Source organism: Pseudophryne corroboree, chromosome 1, assembly GCF_028390025.1.
Source record: "Pseudophryne corroboree isolate aPseCor3 chromosome 1, aPseCor3.hap2, whole genome shotgun sequence".
Lineage (NCBI taxonomy): Eukaryota > Metazoa > Chordata > Amphibia > Anura > Myobatrachidae > Pseudophryne > Pseudophryne corroboree.
Genome location: NC_086444.1, coordinates 727,648,604 through 727,669,352, shown reverse-complemented (window position 1 = coordinate 727,669,352; position 20,749 = coordinate 727,648,604). Strand labels below are relative to the sequence as shown.

Below are 20,749 nucleotides of genomic sequence, written 5' to 3'. Positions count from 1 at the left end.
GACTGTCACTCTTAATGACAGTGACAGTCAGTGAATTGCCGTCCGCGGCCAAAGCGCCTTTTATGTGCGGCGCCTATATCAGCCGCGGACTGTGGTTATGTATAGGGATGGCGCGGTGTGTAGTGCTGCCACTACTATCAGCAGCGGCAGGCGCCTCTCTCATGTTTGGGGGAAGCGAGCTGCCCCCTTGCCCTCCCCCCATTCCGACACCTCTGAGTGGGAGCCAGGTTTGTCGGGAAAAAAGGATGGCTCATTATGGCCATGTATCAATTACAGGGGACTGAATAAAATTACGATCAAAAATTCATATCCATTGCCTTTGATCTCATTGCCATCTTATTTGATCAGCTCAGAAATGCTACAGTTTTTTCTAAGATTGATTTGCGAGGAGCATACAATCTCATTCGGATCTGGCAGGGGGACGAGTGGAAAACCACATTCAATACCCACTCAGGCCACTCAGAGTATTTGTCACTGCTTTTGGGCTCTCCAATGCCCTTGCCATCTTCCAAGATCTTATAAATGATGTTCTTTGAGAATTCCTTGGTAGATTTGTGGTCGTCTATCTTGATGATACAGTATTTTGATCTACGTCGGCTGACTCAAAGAACTGACTCACTGTTCGCATGTAAAAGTGGTCCTCACCAAACTCCGGGAGAATCATCTCTATGCAAGATTGGAAAAGTGTGAATTTGAGGTTGAGAAGGTGGCCTTCCTAGGATACATCATCACCTCCAAGGAGTTTTCTATGGACCCTAAGAAACTTCAGGCAATTGTGGAATGGGTTTGTCCCTCTAATCTAAAAGCTACACAACGTTTCCTTGGTTTTGTAAACTACTACAGAAGATTTATTGATGAATTTTCTTCAACTGTAGCTCCAATTGTGAGTCTAACCAAGAAAGGTATGGATCCTGCTCATTGGTCACCACAGGTGGTAAAGGCCTTTGAGGACCTTTAAAAAGCATTTACCTCTGCTCCTGTTCTCGGGCATCCCGATCCAGATCTGCCTTTCATTGTGGAAGCGGATGCATCCAAAGTAGGTGTTGGAGCTATTCTTTCACAAGAGGATCCAGTCAGTCATAAATTCCACCCCTGTGCCTTTTTCTCTCTGAAATTTTCCCCTGCAGAAGTCAACTATGATATAGGAAATTGAGAGCTCCTAGCAGTCAAATGCACTTTAGAGGAATGGAGGCACTGGCTGGAGAGAGCAAGGCATATAGTAACCGTATTAACAGACCACAAAAATCTAGTCTATCTTGAATATGCTGAAAGACTGAACTCTGGACAAGCCAGATGGGCTTTGTTCTTTGCTAGGTTCAATTTCGTAATTACCGATAGGCCCGGCTCCAAAATCCTCAAAGCTGATGCTTTATCCCAGAGTTTTCTGTCTAACCATGAAGTCCCTAAGCTTCCAGAGCCGATTATTACCCCAGCGTGCATTCTTGCTGGTCTAACCATGAATCTCGCCTCTCAAGTCCAGTCAGCACAAACACAGGCCATATCTGAGACTCCTTCAGGACTCCTGTTCGTTCCAGAGAAACTCAGCTCAGCTGTGTTATCTGTGTTCCATTCCAACAAGACCTCAGGACATCCAGGGGTTAATAGGACATCTCTCTCGCTCACTATGGTGGCCAACCATCAAGATAGACATTCAGGAGTTTGTTAGGGCCTGTCATGTCTGTGCCAAAAACAAGTTTCCTTGTGTTCAGAGGCAGACAGCGTTCCCCGTTGCTGGGTAATTAGTAACTCAGCTGTAGCTCTAGATACGTACAGCAGAGCAGCTGCATACAGTTTTTTTTAATTAAGACTCCTGGGTTCTATTGGTGCAGCAGCATTTATATTCCCTGCCTGGCCTCTCCCAAATCGCTAATGATAGTTCATGCTCTTGTGAGAAACTGTCAGCTCCTGTGAGAAACTGTCAAGCCTGTGATTCTGAGACCCTGCCTGACTGACTTCCTGACCAGATTCAGCTAGCCTTGTATTCAGGTTTTGGTGTGGAGTTTCCACACAGGCACTGTCTTGCCTGCATTTGTTTATTATATCCACCTTGTGCATTGTTGCATGTGTATAGTGATTGTGTTTTGATTATATTCCAACCTGTGCATTGTTGCACTTACATGCATTCATCATATATTCCTCAGTCTGTGCCTTAGCACAGAAGTAAGGTTGTGTCAGGTGACGTCTCACCGTATTGCATTTACCCCTGCCCAGCCTCCGATAGTCACCTTGTATATACATAAAACCTGGGGGCATCTGAGTACGAGTTGGACCTAATTCACCCTGGAAAGGTGGCTGCTATAGGCAAAGTTTTTGGCTGCAGGGGACTAAAAGACTGCGGGGCAGTGGGTAATTGCAGGAGCATCATAAGGCATAACCTCTAAACCTACTGAACTGAGTGTAATCAAAACACTGTGCCTTTGTGATTGCTCCGCTGGGTGTCTCTAGTTTTCAGGGATGCTGGGATTTATAAATAATTCCAGACATACTCAACATGCACAATTGCAGGTGCAGTCGCCATAGAGTCTGCCACGATCCATACAGTGCAATCCTGTTATCCTGCTACAGTGATACTCTACCACAGTGCTATCCTGTGATCCTGCTACAGTGCAATCCTGTTATCCTGCTATGTTGCATACTCTACCAAAGTGCTATCCTGTGATCCTACTACAGAACAATCCTGTCATCCTGGTATGTTGCACACTCTACCACAGTGATATCCTGTGATCCAGCTACAGTGCAATCCTGTTATCCTGCTACAGTGCAATCCTGTCATCCTGCTACGTTGCATATTCTACCACAGTGCTATCCTGTGATCCTGCTACAGTGCAATCCTGTCATCCTGCTACGTTGCATATTCTACCACAGTGCTATCCTGTGATCCTGCTACAGTGCAATGCTGTCATCCTGCTACATTGCATATTCTACCACAGTGCTATCCTGTGATCCTGCTACAGTGCAATCCTGTCATCCTGCTACGCTGCATATTCTACCACAGTGCTATCCTGTGATCCTGCTACAGTGCAATCCTGTCACCCTGCTACATTGCATATTCTACCACAGTGCTATCATGTGATCCTGCTACAGTGCAATCCTGTCATCCTGCTACGTTGCATATTCTACCACAGTGCTATCCTGTGATCCTGCTACAGTGCAATCCTGTCATCCTGCTACGTTGCATATTCTACCACAGTGCTATCCTGTGATCCTGCTACGTTGCATATTCTACCACAGTGCTATCCTGTGATCCTGCTACAGTGCAATCCTGTCATCCTGTTACGTTGCATATTCTACCACAGTGCTATCCTGTGATCCTGCTACAGTGCAATCCTGTCATCCTGCTACATTGCATATTCTACCACAGTGCTATCCTGTGATCCTGCTACAGTGCAATCCTGTCATCCTGCTACGTTGCATATTCTACCACAGTGCTATCCTGTGATCCTGCTACAGTGCAATCCTGTTATCCTGCTACGTTGCATATTCTACCACAGTGCTATCCTGTGATCCTGCTACAGTGCAATCCTGTTATCCTGCTACATTGCATATTCTACCACAGTGCTATCCTGTGATCCTGCTACAGTGCAATCCTGTCATCCTGCTACGTTGCATATTCTACCACAGTGCTATCCTGTGATCCTGCTACAGTGCAATCCTGTTATCCTGCTACGTTGCATATTCTACCACAGTGCTATCCTGTGATCCTGCTACAGTGCAATCCTGTTATCCTGCTACATTGCATACTCTACCACAGTGCTATCCTGTGATCCTGCTACAGTGCAATCCTGTTATCCTGCTGCGTTGCATACTCTACCACAGTCCTATCCTGTGATCCTGCTACAGTGCAATCCTGTCATCCTGCTACGTTGCATATTCTACCACAGTGCTATCCTGTGATCCTGCTACAGTGCAATCCTGTCATCCTGCTACGTTGCATATTCTACCACAGTGCTATCCTGTGATCCTGCTACAGTGCAATCCTGTCATCCTGCTACGTTGCATATTCTACCACAGTGCTATCCTGTTATCCTGCTACGTTGCATATTCTACCACTGTGCTATCCTGTGATCCTGCTACAGTGCAATTCTGTTATCCTGCTAAGTGGCATACTCTACCACAGTCCACAGTGTCTCAAGTGTTTCCACAGTCTACACCATTTTCATGTGATCAGTCTCCTGGCATCCCGTGTACTCGGTCTCCTGGCATCACATGTCCCCTCAGTTCTCCCTTTCATTTTGTGTTCTCCAATTTATACTTATTGTTTACAGTTGCTTTACCCTGTATGAATAAACTTACTATTGTACCATGAACATCAGTCCCTGTGAATGTGTTGATACAGAGGGAGGTCCAGACGGATTCTGACAGTATGAACTGGCCCAAAAACAGCAGGGGAGCTAATTGCAATCTGCCTGAGGGAGTTTTCTCACAGCTCGTTAACCCCGCAGCTCCCAAAACATCACCTTCTTTAGATTCCTTACGATTGGGGATTTTAAAGGAAAAGTTAGACCAGCTACAGACTTTAGTATCCAGTATTCTATGCATTTTACCTGAATTCCTGGGGAGACTGGTAGACCCCCGTAAAATAGCTCCAGAAAAGGTGTTCTCTTCTGACCCATGGACTAGGCATGCTAGGGGCACCTCTCCTCCACAGACAAGAAGCAGGTTCCAAAGTTTCCCTCGACCTAGCCTCTCAGAAATGGAATGCCATCATCGCAGAGACAATAAACTTTGCCTGTATTGTGGGGGTCAAGGACATTTTATTCTAACTTGTCCCATTCGATAACCAAGGAATGGGGGTAGAGTGCATCTTCAATCTTTAAATACCATCTGTCTCAAAACTGGTCTTCCACCTAAGGATTCTGAGCCTGTTGCCCCAGTGAGGGGTTCTTCAGAGCGTCCAGCCCCAGGAGGGGGTTCTTCAGAGTATTCAGCCCCAGGAGGGGGTTCTTCAGAGTGTCCAGCCCCAAGAGGGGGTTCTTCAGAGTGTCCAGCCCCAGGACGGGGTTCTTCAGAGTGTCCGGCCCCAGGAGGGGGTTCTTCAGAGTGTCCGGCCCCAGGAGGGGGTTCTTCAGAGTGTCCGGCCCCAGGAGGGGGTTCTTCAGAGCGTCCAGCCCTAGGAGGGGGTTCTTCAGAGCGTCCAGCCCCAAGAGGGGTTTTTTCAGAGCATCCAGCCCCAGGAGGGTTTTTTTCAGAGCATCCAGCCCCAGTGAGGGGTTCAGAGCATGCAGCCCCAGTGAGGGGTTCAGAGCATCCAGCCCCAGGAGGGGGTTCAGAGGGTCCAGCACCAGGGAGTCTACAGAGTGCTGCCCAGCCAGAGTGTCTACAGAGTGCTGCCCAGTCAAAGTGTCTACAGAGTGCTGCCCAGCCAGAGTCTACAGAGTGCTGCCCAGCTAGAGAGTCTACAGAGTGCTGCCCAGCCAGAGAGTCTACAGAGTGCTTCCCAGCCAGATAGTCTACAGAGTGCTGCCCAGCCAGAGAGTCTACAGAGTGCTGCCCAGCCAGAGAGTCTACAGAGTGCTGCCCAGCCAGAGAGTCTACAGAGTGCTGCCCAGCCAGAGCGTCTACAGAGTGCTGCCCAGCCAGAGAGTCTACAGAGTGCTGCCCAGCCAGAGAGTCTACAGAGTGCTGCCCAGCCAGAGAGTCTACAGAGTGCTGCCAAGCCCCGTGAAGTGAGGGCTCTTGCCTCAGCCCAGCCCCGTGAAGAGGGGGCTCTTGCCTCAGCCCAGCCCCGTGAAGAGGGGGCTCCTGCCTCAGCCTAGCCCCGTGAAGAGGGGGCTCCTGTCTCAGCCCAGCCACGTGAAGTGGGGGCTCCTGCCTCAGCCCAGCCCCGTGAAGAGGGGGCTCCTGCCCTGCCACAGCCCAGCCCCGTGAAGAGGGGGCTCCTGCCTCAGCCCAGCCCCGTGAAGAGGGGGCTCCTGCCTTAGCTCAGCCCCAGGAGGGGGCTCTGAGCATTATGCCAATCTCCGAAGAAGGATCTAGCACTCCCGTTTCTCACAACACAGGCCATATATCTAGGCACGTAGGCACTGTAGTCCTGGGTTCCAATCCTACTACTAACTTGTTGGCTCACAATTTGGGTACAACTCAGTCTCACAGGACTTCCAGGAAGGACCAAATCCAGAAAGTGCCATCCAAATCTCTAGTCAACGTTCGGTTAGGATCATCATGTATTCCTGACCAGTCTCCTGAAAGTCTGTCCCCTCCTCAGTGTCCTGATGCTCCATTTTTTATTCCATCTCCAGTGTTTCCAGAAAATCAAGCTTCCACTTCACAGAATTCATCCAACGCTCCATTGTTGGATTACTTTTATGGAGATTTAACGCAATACTTTGCACTAGTTAACCGATATCTTATCATGATGGAGACAGACCCTTCCCTCAGAATGACTCCATCCAACATAGTTAAATTTTTATTCCTGACCTTCAGAGGAGAAGCCTTGGAATGGGCTAGTCCACTAATTGAAACCAATGACCCAGTTCTTCTCAATCTTGTGGCCTTCAGTGAGGTGGTAATTAAGAAATTCAATTCATGCTCTTATCAGTCTTCAGTCTCAATTGAGGTTCCTGCCCAGCCGGGGCCATCTAAGGTTCCTATCTATCTTGGTTCATCTGAGAATCCTGTTGCCAGCTCAGAGACTCCAGCAATCAGCTTACCTGTTGGTTTTCTTCAGCTTCAGTCTACTGTTCCTGCTGGGAAATCTACAAAAAGGAGAAAGAAGAGACAGGGAAAGTCTAAGTTGAAAGCCTCTGTTGGACTTCCTTGGCATCACGAGGATACCCTGATATGCCCTCTACCTTTTGATTCAGACTCTGACATGTGTTGAGCGTCTGGAATTCGCTCCTTAGGAAGGGGGTACTGTCACGATCCATGCAGTTTCTCCTCCATGCCTGGGGTGGTGCTCTCTGCTCTGGTGCTCAGCACTCTGCTCTGTATCTGCAGCTTGATTATTGGCTGTTGCCACAGCTGTGACCAGCACCTGAACTCACTACTTAGGCCAGCCACACAAGCTCCCTGTTGCCAGTTCATCGTGTCAAGGTTGTCTTGGTTCCTGGTCCTGGTTATGCTGGGCACTGCTGCTAAATCATCCATAGAACTGCCAGGTTCTAACAGTGCTATCCTGTGATCCAGTTACAGTGCAATCCTGTTATCCTGCTACAGTGATACTCTACCACAGTGCTATCCTGTGATCCTGCTACAGTGCAATCCTGTTATCCTGGTATGTTGCACACTCTACCACAGTGCTATCCTGTGATCCTGCTACAGTGCAATCCTGATATCCTGTACAGTGCAATCCTGTCATCCTGCTACATTGCATATTCTACCACAGTGCTATCCTGTGATACTGCTACAGTGCAATCCTGTCATCCTGCTACGTTGCATATTCTACCACAGTGATATCCTGTGATCCTGCTACAGTGCAAACCTGTCATCCTGCTACATTGCATATTCTACCACAGTGCTATCCTGTGATCCTGCTACAATGCAATCCTGTCATCCTGCTACGTTGCATATTCTACCACAGTGCTATCCTGTGATCCTGCTACAGTGCAATCCTGTCATCCTGCTACTCTGCATATTCTACCACAGTGCTATCCTGTGATCCTGATACAGTGCAAACATGTCATCCTGCTACGTTGCATATTTTACCACAGTGCTATCCTGTGATCCTGCTACAATGCAATCCTGTCATCATGCTATGTTGCATATTCTACCACAGTGCTATCCTGTGATCCTGCTACAGTGCAATCCTGTCATCCTGCTACGTTGCATATTCTCCCACAGTGCTATCCTGTGATCCTGCTACAGTGCAATCCAGTCATCCTGCTACGTTGCATATTCTACCACAGTGCTATCCTGTGATCCTGCTACAGTGCAATCAAGTCATCCTGCTACGTTGCATATTCTACCACAGTGCTATCCTGTGATCCTGCTACAGTGCAATCCTGTCATCCTGCTACGTTGCATATTCTCCCACAGTGCTATCCTGTGATCCTGCTACAGTGCAATCCAGTCATCCTACTACGTTGCATATTCTACCACAGTGCTATCCTGTGATCCTGCTACAATGCAATCCTGTCATCCTGCTACATTGCATATTCTACCACAGTGCTATCCTGTCATCCTGCTACAGTGCAATCCTGTCATCCTGCTATGTTGCATATTCTACCACAGTGCTTTCCTGTGATCCTGCTGCAGTGCAATCCTGTCATCTTGCTACGTTGCATATTCTACCACAGTGCTATCCTGTGATCCTGCTACAGTGCAATCCTGTTATCGTGCTACGTTGCATACTCTACCACAGTGCTATCCTGTGATCCTGCTACAGTGCAATCCTGTTATCCTGCTACGCTGAATACTCTACCACAGTCCTATCCTGTGATCCTGCTACAGTGCAATCCTGTTATCTTGCTAAGTGGCATACTCTACCACAGTCCACAGTGTCTCAAGTGTTTCCACAGTCTACACCATTTTCATGTGATCAGTCTCCTGGCATCCCGTGTACTCGGTCTCCTGGCATCACATGTCCCCTCAGTTCTCCCTTTCATTTTGTGTTCTCCAATTTATACTTATTGTTTACAGTTGCTTTACCCTGTATGAATAAACTTACTATTGTACCATGAACATCAGTCCCTGTGAATGTGTTCATACAGAGGGAGGTCCAGACGGATTCTGACAGTCCATCAGTGCATCAGGCCAGATATTATTAATACTGTAAAGACTCAATGTCAGAGGTTCTTAAACGTGATCCTCAAGGCACCCCAACGGTCCACTTTTTAAGTTTTTCCATGCTTGGTCACAGGTGACTTAATTAACACCTCACTCAGTTTGATTAAAACCAACTGTGCTGAGCCATTGATATGCCTAAAACCGGTACCGTTGGGGTGCCTTGAGGACCGCATTTGAGAACCTCTGCCTTCTTTGAAAGGTCCAAATAATGTGATTTTAGATGCTTTTTATACATTTTTAAAAGAAATAAAAAACCCTTGAAGATATGCATCACTCACCTACAATACACCTGGTGTGGCAGTGGGCACAAATGGGGTGTGACTTTATGGGGTGGGGCATGGCTTTACAGGAGGAGAAATTTCTAAGCGTCCTGACCCCCATTTTCATCACTCTGCGAGTCCGGGAGATGCGGGCTGCCCCTGGAGACTGGCGTGTCTGCAGTGCTGGCTTATACAGGGTGACATGAGCTGGGTTGCTGCATGTAATATTATAATGCAGCACTTAGTTTCTACTGTCACTAAGCAGGCACCTTGGTGTCATCCCTTGGCAGTGACACCACTGAGGATATGCTCACATCTCTAATAAAAAGGTGCCCAAACATGTGATTCACTGTGGCTGTAAGAATTATGGGCCTCATTCAGAGATGGATGCTGTGCACTGCGCTCTTGCATTTCTGAATCCTCCACCCCAAAACAGTGACAGGCTGCGGCTTAGGTGGCCCTGTGCGTGATGAAGCAGGACCCATTCTGCACATGCACAGAACGTGTCCTGTGCATGTACAGAAACCTCACCATCTAAACTATATGTAAACCAGATAAACTTCTTGCATGTGATATATTTGGACAAATAGAAATAAATGAGAAAGTTTTTTCAATGTTGTATTTGATTTTACATTAAATTTTATTGTTGATTTTATTGGTGATTTTGAAATGGATATCCTAAACTGAACACAAATCACTAGTTAAAATCGAACAACATCAAATTAGTTTTTTAAATCAATTTCAAAATGTGAATCTTAGTAAATTTTGTATTTCATAAATGAAAAAGAATGTCAATTTGATTCGATTTCAGTCTATTAAATCAAAACTTCAAATTGAACACAAAATTGAACTGTAATAAACATAACCCTTGGTGTACTGTAGATTTACTGAAGCTTCTAAAAATAAAAAGTAATGGTGTTAAACATAGCAACCAATCAGAGCCTCTACTGCATCCGAGAAAGTGATAAACAGAACCGGATTGTTATAGGGAACACCACAACTTTTCATTACTAAATGCTTTTAGAAAATCTATCTCTTGGGTTTTTTGCTAGTAAAATGAAAGCAAAAAATAGTATTTTAATTACCTACTGGTAAATCCTTTTCTCGTAGTCCATTGATGATACTGGGGTCCACATTAGGACCATGGGGTATAGATTGGTCCACTAGGAGCAATGGGCACTTTAAGAATTTGATAGTATGGGCTGGCTCCTCCCTCTATGCCCCTTCTACCAGAGTCAGTCTAGGAAACTGTGCCCAAGGAGATGGACATACTTTGAAAGAAGTATAGATAAGGATAGTGATGAGATTCCTAACCAGCACACACACAAGAGGAAAGCCAAGCTAACCAAACTTGAAACAGGAACAGCAACGGCTGAACCAACATTACTTAACCAAGTAACCGTGCAGGAAACACCGGTAGGTAATTAAAATCCTATTTTCTCCTACATCCTAGAGGATGTAGTACCATGGGGATGTACACCAAAGCTCCTATACCGGGTGGGAGAGTGCTGAGGTTCCTGCAGAACTGATTGACCAAACTGAAGGTCCTCAGAGGTTAAGGTATCGAACTTGTAGAACAAACGTGTTCGAACCTGACCAAGTAGCTGCTCAGCAGAGCTGGAAAGCCGAGACACCCCGAGCAGCCGCCCAGGAAGAACCTACCGACCTCGTAGAGTGGGCCTGTACAGATTTTGGACATGGAAAACTTGCCGTGGAATAAGTATGTTGGATAGTAAGTCTGATTGGGATAATAAAGAACAAACAGTGAGTCTGTCTTTCTGTGACGAGCTGTTCTTTTCACATACACCTTCAAAGCCCTCACAACATACAAAGACTTTGAAGTAGCAGAGGTGTCAGTGACAACCGGAACCACAATAGGTTGGTTGATGTGAAATGTGGACACCAGTATAGGAAGGAATTGCTGACGAGTTCTGAGTTCAGCTCTGTCCTCATTGAAAATTAAATAGGGACTTTTGTCAGACAAAGCCCCCAGCTCCAACACACAACAGTGTGATGGTCTTCCACGTAAGATATTTCACGTCCACCTCCTGTAACGGTTTAAACCAGTCCGATTGGAGGAACTGCAGCACCACATTGAGATCCCAAGGTGCTGTGGGAGGCACAAAGGGAGGTTGGATGTGCAGAACACCTTTCAAGAACGTCTGGACCTCAGGGAGAGAAGCCAATTGTTTCTGAAAAAAAATGGACAAGGCTGAAATCTGGACTTTTATGGAGCCCAGACGCATGCCCACATCCACACCTGCTTGCAGAAAAAGCAGAACACGTCCCAGATGAAATTCCACGGCAGAATCATTTCTGCTCTCACACCAGGAGACGTATTTCTTCCAAATACGATGCTAATGCTTAGACGTTACCCCCTTCCTGGCATGGATCATAGTCGGGATAACCTTTTTAGAGATCCTTCTCCTGGCCAGATTCAGCCGTTCAACTTCCATGCCATCAAACGTAGCCATGGTAAGTCCTGATAGACAAACGGGTCCTGTTGCAGAAGATCCTCGTGAAGAGGTAGAGGCCATGGATCTTCGAGGAGCATCTCCATAAGGTCAGCATACCAGGACCTTCTTGGCCAATCCAGAGCAATGACTATTGCTTGAACTTTTTAAATTCAGTTTAGAATTCTTGGGATCAAAGGAAGTGGAGGAAACACGTAGACCATCTGATAGACCCATGGAGTTGTCAGGGCATCTATCGCCACTGCCTGTGGGTCTCTCGACCTGGAACAATACCGCCTGAGATTCTTGATGAGATGAGAGGCCATCATGTCAATCTGTGGATATCCCCATCGACTTGTCAAGCACCTGAACACTTCCGGGTGAAGGCCCCACTCCCTCGGGTGCATGTCGTGTCTGCTGAGGAAGTCTGCTTCCCAGTTGTTTACTCCCGGAATGAAGACCGCTGACAATGCCACAGCATTTCTTTCTGCCTAGAGTAGAATTCTTGACACCTCTGACATTGCTGCTCTGCTCTTCGTTCCGCCCTGTTGGTTTATGTACGTTACTGCCATCACATTGTCCGACTGGACCTGAATTGCCCGATCTTGAAGAAGATGTGAGGACTGCAGAAGGGCATTGTATATGGCCCTGAGTTCCAGAAGGTTGATTGGAAGGATGACTTCCTGACTTGACCATCTTTCCTGTAACTGCATCCCCTGAGTGACTGCTCCCAACCTCTGAGGCTTGCATCTGTGGTTAACAGGATCCAGTTCTGAATCCGAACCTCCATCCTGCGATGAGGTGAGAAGAATGTAGTCACCACAGAAGGGAGATCCTGGCCTTTGGCGACAGACGGATCCTCTGGTGCACATGAAGATGCGATCCGCACCATTTGTCCAACAGATCGAGCTGGAAGGGTCTTGCGTGAAACCTTCTTTATTGAAGTGCCTCGTATGAGGCCTCCATTTTCCCCCGAAGGTGAATGCACAGATGCACTGACACCCGGGTTGGCTTCAGGACATCCTGAACCAACGACTGGATTACCAATGCCTTTTCCAATGGAAGGAACACCTTTTTTGACTCCGTGTCCAGTATCATTCGCAGGAATGGGTGCCTCCATATTGGCTCTAGGTGAGATTTCGGAAGGTTCAGAATCCACCCGTGATCCTGAAGGAATTTGGTTGATAGAGAAATGCTGTCCAGCAACCTTTCCCTGGACAGTGCTTTTATCAGGAGCTCTTCCAAGTACGGAATTATGTTCACTCCCTGTTTGCAGAGTAGAAACATCATCTCTGCCATCACCTTGGTGAACACCCTCGGTGCCGTGGAGAGACCAAATGGTAGGACATGGAACTGGTAGTAACAGTCCTGCAGTGCAAACTGGAGATAAGCCTGATGAGGCGGGCAGATCGGAATATGAAGGTACGCATCCTTGATATCCAGAGACACTAGACATTCCCTGACCTCCAGACCTGAGATCACCACTATCAGAGACACCATCTTGAATTTGAACACTTGTAAGTACAGGTTCGAAGACCTGAGGTTCAGAATCGGTCTTACCGAACCGTCCGGCTTCGGTACTACAAACAAGTTGGAATAGTACCCTTTGTTTAGAAGATGAGGTGGAACTGGAACAATGACCTGAGACTGTACCAGTTTTTGGATGGCATGCTGTAAAGTTATACGTGCCTCTTGTGAAACTGGCAAGCCTGATTTGAAGAATCTGTGAGGTGGGAGCTTTTGGAACTCCAGTCTGAAGCCCTGGGAAATAAGATCTATGACCCAGGGATCCTGGCACGAATTTGACCAGATCTGACTGAAGAATTGTAGTAGGGCTCCCACCTGACAGCCTTCCAGGCATTGCGGTCCACCGTCATGCTGAAGTCTTTGAGGAAGCAGAGCCTGAGCTCTGTTCCTGAGCACCTGCTGTTGCTGGTTTGCGTGGTTTATCTCTTGCGCTGCTGAAGGATGTAGAAGATCCTCTGGATTTGCCCTTGAACTTGGCTGTCTGAAAGGACTTTAACTTAGAAGCTGAATAAGTCTTCTTGGTTGGGAAGGGGGCTGCGGAAGGACGATATGTAGACTTACCCGCAGTAGCTGTGGAGATCAATTTGTCTAACTCATCTCCAAACAAGGCCTCTCCTGTGAATGGTAGGCCTCCCACGCCTTTCCTCGAGTCCGCGTCAGCAGTCCACTGGCATAGCCACAAGCCCCTGCATGCCGACACTGCCACAGCAGTGGTGCGTGCGTTAAGCACACCTATTTTCTTTATGGCTTCCCCCATAAAGTTTGCAGAGTCCTGTATATGCTGCAGGAGTAAGACAACATCCCCCCTAGATAAGGAATGTATCCCATCAATTAGGTTACCTTACCATTTCATAATGGCTTTATTGATCCACGCACATGCAATAGTGGGTCTTTGGGCCACCCCAGCAGCTGTGTACGATGATTTTAGTGTAGTCTCAATTTAAAGATCAGTCATGTCCTTTAGGGAGGCTGCACCAGGAACAGGCAATACAATTTTACGTGATAGCCTAGAGACTAGTGATGTGCACCGGACATTTTTCGGGTTTTGTGTTTTGGTTTTGGATTCGGTTCCGCAGCCGTGTTTTGGATTCGGACGCGTTTTGGCAAAACCTCCCTGAAAATTTTCACACTGCTTTATTGTGGGGACTGGGGAGCAGCAGTATTATATAGTAGGAGTACAGTGCAGAGTTTTGCTGATCAGTGACCACCAGTATTATATTTTCTCTGCCTGAAAAACGCTCCATATCTGTGCTCAGTGTGCTGCATATATCTGTGCTCACATTGCTTTATTGTGGAGACTGGGGAGCAGCAGTATTATATAGGAGGAGTACAGTGCAGAGTTTTGCTGATCAGAGACCACCAGTATTATACGTTCTCTTCCTGAAACACGCTCCATATCTGTGCTCAGTGTGCTCACACTGCTTTATTGTGGGGACTGGGGAGCAGCAGTATTATATAGGAGGAGTACAGTGCAGAGTTTTGCTGACCAGTGACCACCAGTACACGTTCTCTGCCTGAAAAACGCTCCATATCTGTGCTCAGTGTGCTGCATATATCTGTGCTCACACTGCTTTATTGTGGGGACTGGGGACCAGCAGTATTATATAGGAGAAGTACAGTGCAGAGTTTTGCTGACCAGTGACCACCAGTATTATACGTTCTCTGCCTGAAAAACGCTCCATATCTGTGCTGCATTGTAGTATATATACTATAGTAGGAGTACAGTGCATAATTTTGCTGACCACCAGTATATAATATATAGCAGTACGGTACAGTAGGCCACTGCTCTACCTAACTCTGTGTCGTCAAGTATACTATCCATCCATACCTGGGTGCATTTCAGTTTTGCACAGTTTGCTGACCACCAGTATATAATATATAGCAGTACGGTACAGTAGGCCACTGCTCTAGCTACCTCTGTGTCGTCAAGTATACTATCCATCCATACCTGTCGTGCATTTCAGTTGTGCGCAGTATATATAGTAGTAGGCCATTGCTATTGATACTGGCATATAATTCCACACATTAAAAAATGGAGAACAAAAATGTGGAGGGTAAAATAGGGAAAGATCACGATCCACTTCCACCTCGTGCTGAAGCTGCTGCCACTAGTCATGGCCGAGATGATGAAATGCCATCAACATCGTCTGCTAAGGCTGATGCGCAATGTCATAGTAGAGAGCATGTAAAATCCCAAAAAATAAAGCTCAGTAAAATGACCCAAAAATCTAAATCAAAATCGTCTGGGGAGAAGCGTAAACTTGCCAATATGCCATTTACGACACGGAGTGGCAAGGAACGGCTGAGGGCTTGGCTTATGTTCATGGCTAGTGGTTCAGCTTCACATGAGGATGGAAGCACTCATACTCCTGCTAGAAAACTTAAAAGAGTTAAGATGGCAAAAGCATAGCAAAGAACTGTGCGTTCTTCTGAAACACAAATCCCCAAGGAGAGTCCAATTGTGTCGGCCACTTGTGTCGCTTAGCTTAGTCACACAGCGACCTTGGTGCACCTCTTTTTTTCTTTGCATCATGTGCTGTTTGGAGACTATTTTTTTTTTTAAGTGCCATCCTGTCTGACACTGCAGTGCCACTCCTAGATGGGCCAGGTGTTTGTGTCGGCCACTTTTGTCACTTAGCTTAGCCATCCAGCGACCTTGGTGCAAATTTTAGGATTAAAAATGATATTGTGAGGTGTGAGGTGTTCAGAATAGACTGAAAATGAGTGGAAATTATGGTTATTGAGGTTAATAATACTATGGGATCAAAATGACCCCAAAATTCTATGATTTAAGCTGTTTTTGAGGTTTTTTTGTAAAAAAACACCCGAATCCAAAACACACCCGAATCCGACAAAAAATTTTCAGGGAGGTTTTGCCAAAACGCGTCCGAGGAACTGAATCCAAAACCAAAACACAAAACCCGAAAAATTTCCGGTGCACAACACTAGTATAAGGTAACATTTATAATGCATAATTCAAGTGCACAGTCTGAAACCTGATCCCTAGAGGAGGAGGTGGGCTCCCAGGCAGTGGGGCCCACGGTGGTTTCCCCTGTACCCCTGTGGGCCAGTCCAACCCTGCATATCCCTCGTTGCTGTCATCACGGGTAAAATGGGAGATTTATCCGAGATGCAAAAAGGGATGATTGACTTTCGGGGCAAGGGTGGCAGTATTTCTGAAACAGCACAGTTTGTGAACTGGTCGCGTTATGCTGTGGTGAAGGTGTGTCGTGACTGGACAAATGGCACCATTGTGAATAACAGACGTGGAAACTGTGGCGCACCACATGCCATCGATGTGAGAAGTGAACATCAGCTGCGAAGGTGCATGAGGGCCGACCGCCATGTTATGGTGGAGCAGCTCACCGTCAAAATGTACCTTGGGCCTACCAGACCTGTGTCTAAAATGACAGTTCAGCAGGTCTAGCTGCTGTGCGTGCTGCATATGCCGGTTACTCTGGCTATTAGCTGGTGATCATAATAATGTGACTTGACCATGTACATGGTTTAGGCCCTGTATATATACACACAGATACACTCACACACAAATGACTTATTGAATTATACAGATAGCAATCTCAGCTGGTCTACAGGGACAGGAGCTCGTAATGATTTGATAGGGCTCCAGTTACCCTGTGATTCAGCTGTCTGCAACATGCACAATCAGCATTCTCTGGCAGGTTCCATTACATGAACCAGCAGCAGCGGCAGCACCTTGCTGCAGCAACCTAGTTGTTTTCTGCACATAAATCCCCTGAAATATTTTACCCTTGGTGCTATTTAACATTATAAAGTGCTACTAGTTGAACCCTTAGAGTGATGTAATCAATCCCTGAATTTTCTGAATTTAACATTATAATTTGCTGAATTTAACATTATAAAGTGCTACTGGTTGAACCATTAGAGTGATGTAATCAATACCTGAATTTGCTGTGTAAAATTTTTCTGGGGATTTCTATGATGATGTTGATTATGATGGAGCACTTATTTGTAGAAAACCACCAAGTTTCTGTAAAGCAGATGCTAGCAGACAGAATAGTCCTCCTAATTTATGTCCTGACCCTGCTCCTACATAATATTGGTTGTATAAAAAAATAAATAAAATAAAATAAAAACCCCACCACGGAAAAAAGCCCACCGGGAAATTGAATTCAAACAGTGGGGTTTTTCCCATGTGTCTTTTCTTGTGGGCGTCACTTATGTCCGTTCTTTAATGGTTACCATTTTTGATATATGATGAACATTTCTTTGTGACATTTATGATAGTGTGGGTTTTCTTCTGTGTGGGTTATTTTCTGGTTACCCACCAAACTCTAGAAAATAGGAAATGAAAGGAAATCACAGAGTAAAACTACACAATTTGCTATGTGGCTCTGTAGCTAAAAATTATCCCTATTATTAGTTAATTCAGTTTCCTGAACTTACCTTGTCCATAATCCCCATGTAAAGTGATGGGAGCAAAGTGTAGGCGAAGGCATTGAAAACCAGGAACATGATATCACTTACTAACTGTTAGGAAGAGATACAGATATTAATTGAAGACAACATTTCTTTAACATCAGAAAACAGCCCTATCACTGAAGACAGAAGAAAACAGGTACGATAGTTATAGATATTTAATCGGTTTTACTCGGTTCTCAAAACCGAATCTTATTGGCTATCCAAAACACGTGACATCAGTGAGCCAATAAGATTCGGTTTTGAGAACCGAGTAAAACCGAATCCGCTCATCACTAATATTTATACATTTGAAATGTAACTTAAAGTGTGTAGCACACATAGGGAAGATGAAGAAGATGGAGTAGAAGGAAAGAAAAGATGCATGCAGTAATGGCTGTTCATATACATCTGTCTTTTTCACCATGTTAGTTTGATTTTATGATCTACACAGTTTCATTGTATAAATGTTATACCAGAAGCAGAGCCGGCCCTAACCAATATGATGCCCTAGGCAAGATTTTGGCTGGTGCCCCCTAGAACTGCCACTAGTTCTGCAGGAGATGCCTGGCATGAGTCTGCTGGCAGATCTAACGTCAGGCGCCTTTTGTTTATAAAAATGCATCTTCTTTGCATTATTATGTGGCTAGGATGCACATGCAGCTTCTGCTGATTAAAAGCATGCTTATATTCTGTGTGCGACTGTGGCTGTATCTGCATACGAAATGCTACGCTGCAGTGATTTCCAGGAATACACTGCAGCGTAAAACGAAAGAATTAAAGCGCTAAAATGGTCATATATGAGAGCAGAAGGTCACATGAAAATACACATTTATTGAAATAAAAGAGAATCTTAAAAATGGTTAAAAAAATAATAACAATGTATGAGATGTATAATAGAGGACACAATAAGGTGTCAAATATCAAAAACAGCTGTGTCCCTCTCAGTCCTGATAGGAATATATAGACAGTTCGCACCTGTTCCAATATAACAGTCCCTTATTGATAAACTCAAGGTATCCCGTCAATGTTCCATCATGTGTAATAGTTACCACCAGCAGTTGTTCAAGGTGTTTAAGCGGGTAGGCATCCGCAACGGCTTGTCCCTTGTTTAGCTGTGGAGATGGATGTTCTTCAAACGGGTCCACAAATTGAGACAGTGGTGGGGACCTGGTCCAGGTGGAGAGTCTTCAGGAACGAAATTGCAGACAGTGGGCACACACAGCACCAATCGCCATATGTAGGAATTTTGGGATGCTAAACCAGGACACATTATTAAGAGGAACTTTGCCATACAGACCCAAGTTCATTTTTAAAAAAGGACGCTCCCTCAAAAGTATCCTGGCACCTAGTTTTCTCAAAACAGTTCCCCCAATAGATATAGAGGGAGGAATACGAGAATCATGGATACCAGCACGCCCCCCTGGCTTCCACCGTTGTGGTGCAAATAGGTGCACCACTTGTAAACATATCCCTAGGAAAACTACATCGATTTTTGCTGAGGGAAGTGAAGAATATAATCTTAGCAATTTTGTGAATTGTGACACCAATTATGTCATATACCTGCTGACATGTGCCTGTAATAAAAGGTATGTGGGACGGACGACGAGAAGTATTAAAGTCCGATTTATGGAACACCGTCGGAACATTATAAACAAATCCCAGACACATAGTGTCTCTAGACATTTTAGAGACTGTCATGATAGCGACCCCAGTCTCCTAGGAGTAGTAGCCATTGAACACATTGTGAAAACCAAGAGAGGTGGGGATCGGTATAAATTACTATGCAAACAAGAGCTTTATTGGATGTTTAGGCTGAATACGATATATCCCTCTGGCCTAAATGAACAGGTAGAACTGAATCCAGTTCTGTGATCTCTTCAGCTCCCCCGTTTCTATAGATAAAGCTACAGTATGGTGCATATCCACACTCAATTGCCTTCTAAAAAATTTTTAAATAATTTTTATCATAATAATTATTATTACTATTACTAATTGTATTTCTATTTCTTCATTTTTTATTTATTTACTATTATTTATTATTATTTATTTATTATTATTTTTTATTTATTTTTTATTTTTTATTTTTTATTTATTTTTTATTCACTATTTTTTATTATTTATTTTTTCTTATAGTTTTTTATATATTTTTTTTATTATTTTTTTCATTCATTTTTTCATTTTTTCATTTTTCTTTATTTATCTTTATGTGCAACTTTTCCTTTTCCATATCTATTATATGTACCTTTTTATGCACCAGTATATGTATGCACATATACGATCTTTCAAGTGTTTTGTTAGAAGGACAAATTTGTTATTGTTTACTGTACATCATTATTAGCTTTAACCACCGTTCCCTACAGACATCATCATTCATCAAAAAATGTTTTCTTGGCCCTTTTCTTTCTTCTGTTCTATTTATTGCATTCACTGTGATCACTTTACTTATTACTCTATACACAATTATCAACTATGTATATGTCCCTCTAACATGCACCCCGTTTGCTGTGGCGGTGGACAGTGCGGTGTGTGTTGCCCAGGTGACGCGCATTGCGTTGTCCGCTGCCATGGTAACCTTCACGCCCATCCGTTACCATGGCTACGGCTAGATAGCGGACCAATCCCTGCCGCTTCCATTCAATGATGCAAGTGTGATCCGACGGCCACATCATTTGGGCGCGACTCCTATACTAGATGCGATGCCTAGTGACACGAACAGTGGGGACGCCCACGTGTCGTCGTCACTTAGACTCCCGGTCGCGGACAAATGACGTGTAACCAAATCGACAGGTGCCAGCTTCTTAGTAAGTGCTGCAATTCACCTGTTTATACTTATGCCGGCTGATCTCATGCAATATATGGATAGGACCCTGAGCCCTTTTTATATAGGACTGATGGGAGACCCTTTGCATTTTACTCCGGGCTTTATATTACTCCGTTCTCCCCATTGAATTATGGAAGTCACGTGATCTGATCCTATAGAATTGAATAAACCATAGCTATATAAAAAATAAAGTATATTATATATATTATTAACTATGTGCTGATTATTCAACATTTTAAATTGTTTGTCTGTCATTTTTGGTCACATAATGAGAGTATTCGGTCACTGTCAATCACATATGCAAATGAGCAACCATTTTGTAATAGGGTATAAAAACCCTGGATAGCAGCACCTCCATTACCTTGAAAAAGTTGCGTGAACGCAACGAAACGCGTTAAGGCGATTGGTGCTGTGTGTGCCCACTGTCTGCAATTTCGTTCCTGAAGACTCTCCACCTGGACCAGGTCCCCACCACTGTCTCAATTTGTGGACCCGTTTGAAGAACATCCATCTCCACAGCTAAA

General features: G+C 45.0%; 1 protein-coding gene across 1 annotated transcript in view; it reads right to left on the bottom strand.

Moving 5' to 3' along the window:
* LOC135046821 (phospholipid-transporting ATPase IK-like) overlaps positions 1 to 20,749 on the bottom strand; it is a 1,701,102-nt gene that overhangs the window by 182,374 nt on the left and 1,497,979 nt on the right. Inside the window, exon 24 of the mRNA XM_063955407.1 lies at positions 17,390 to 17,473. Within this exon, the coding sequence (XP_063811477.1) occupies positions 17,390 to 17,473 (84 nt within the window). The remainder of the gene's footprint in view (positions 1 to 17,389; positions 17,474 to 20,749) is intronic.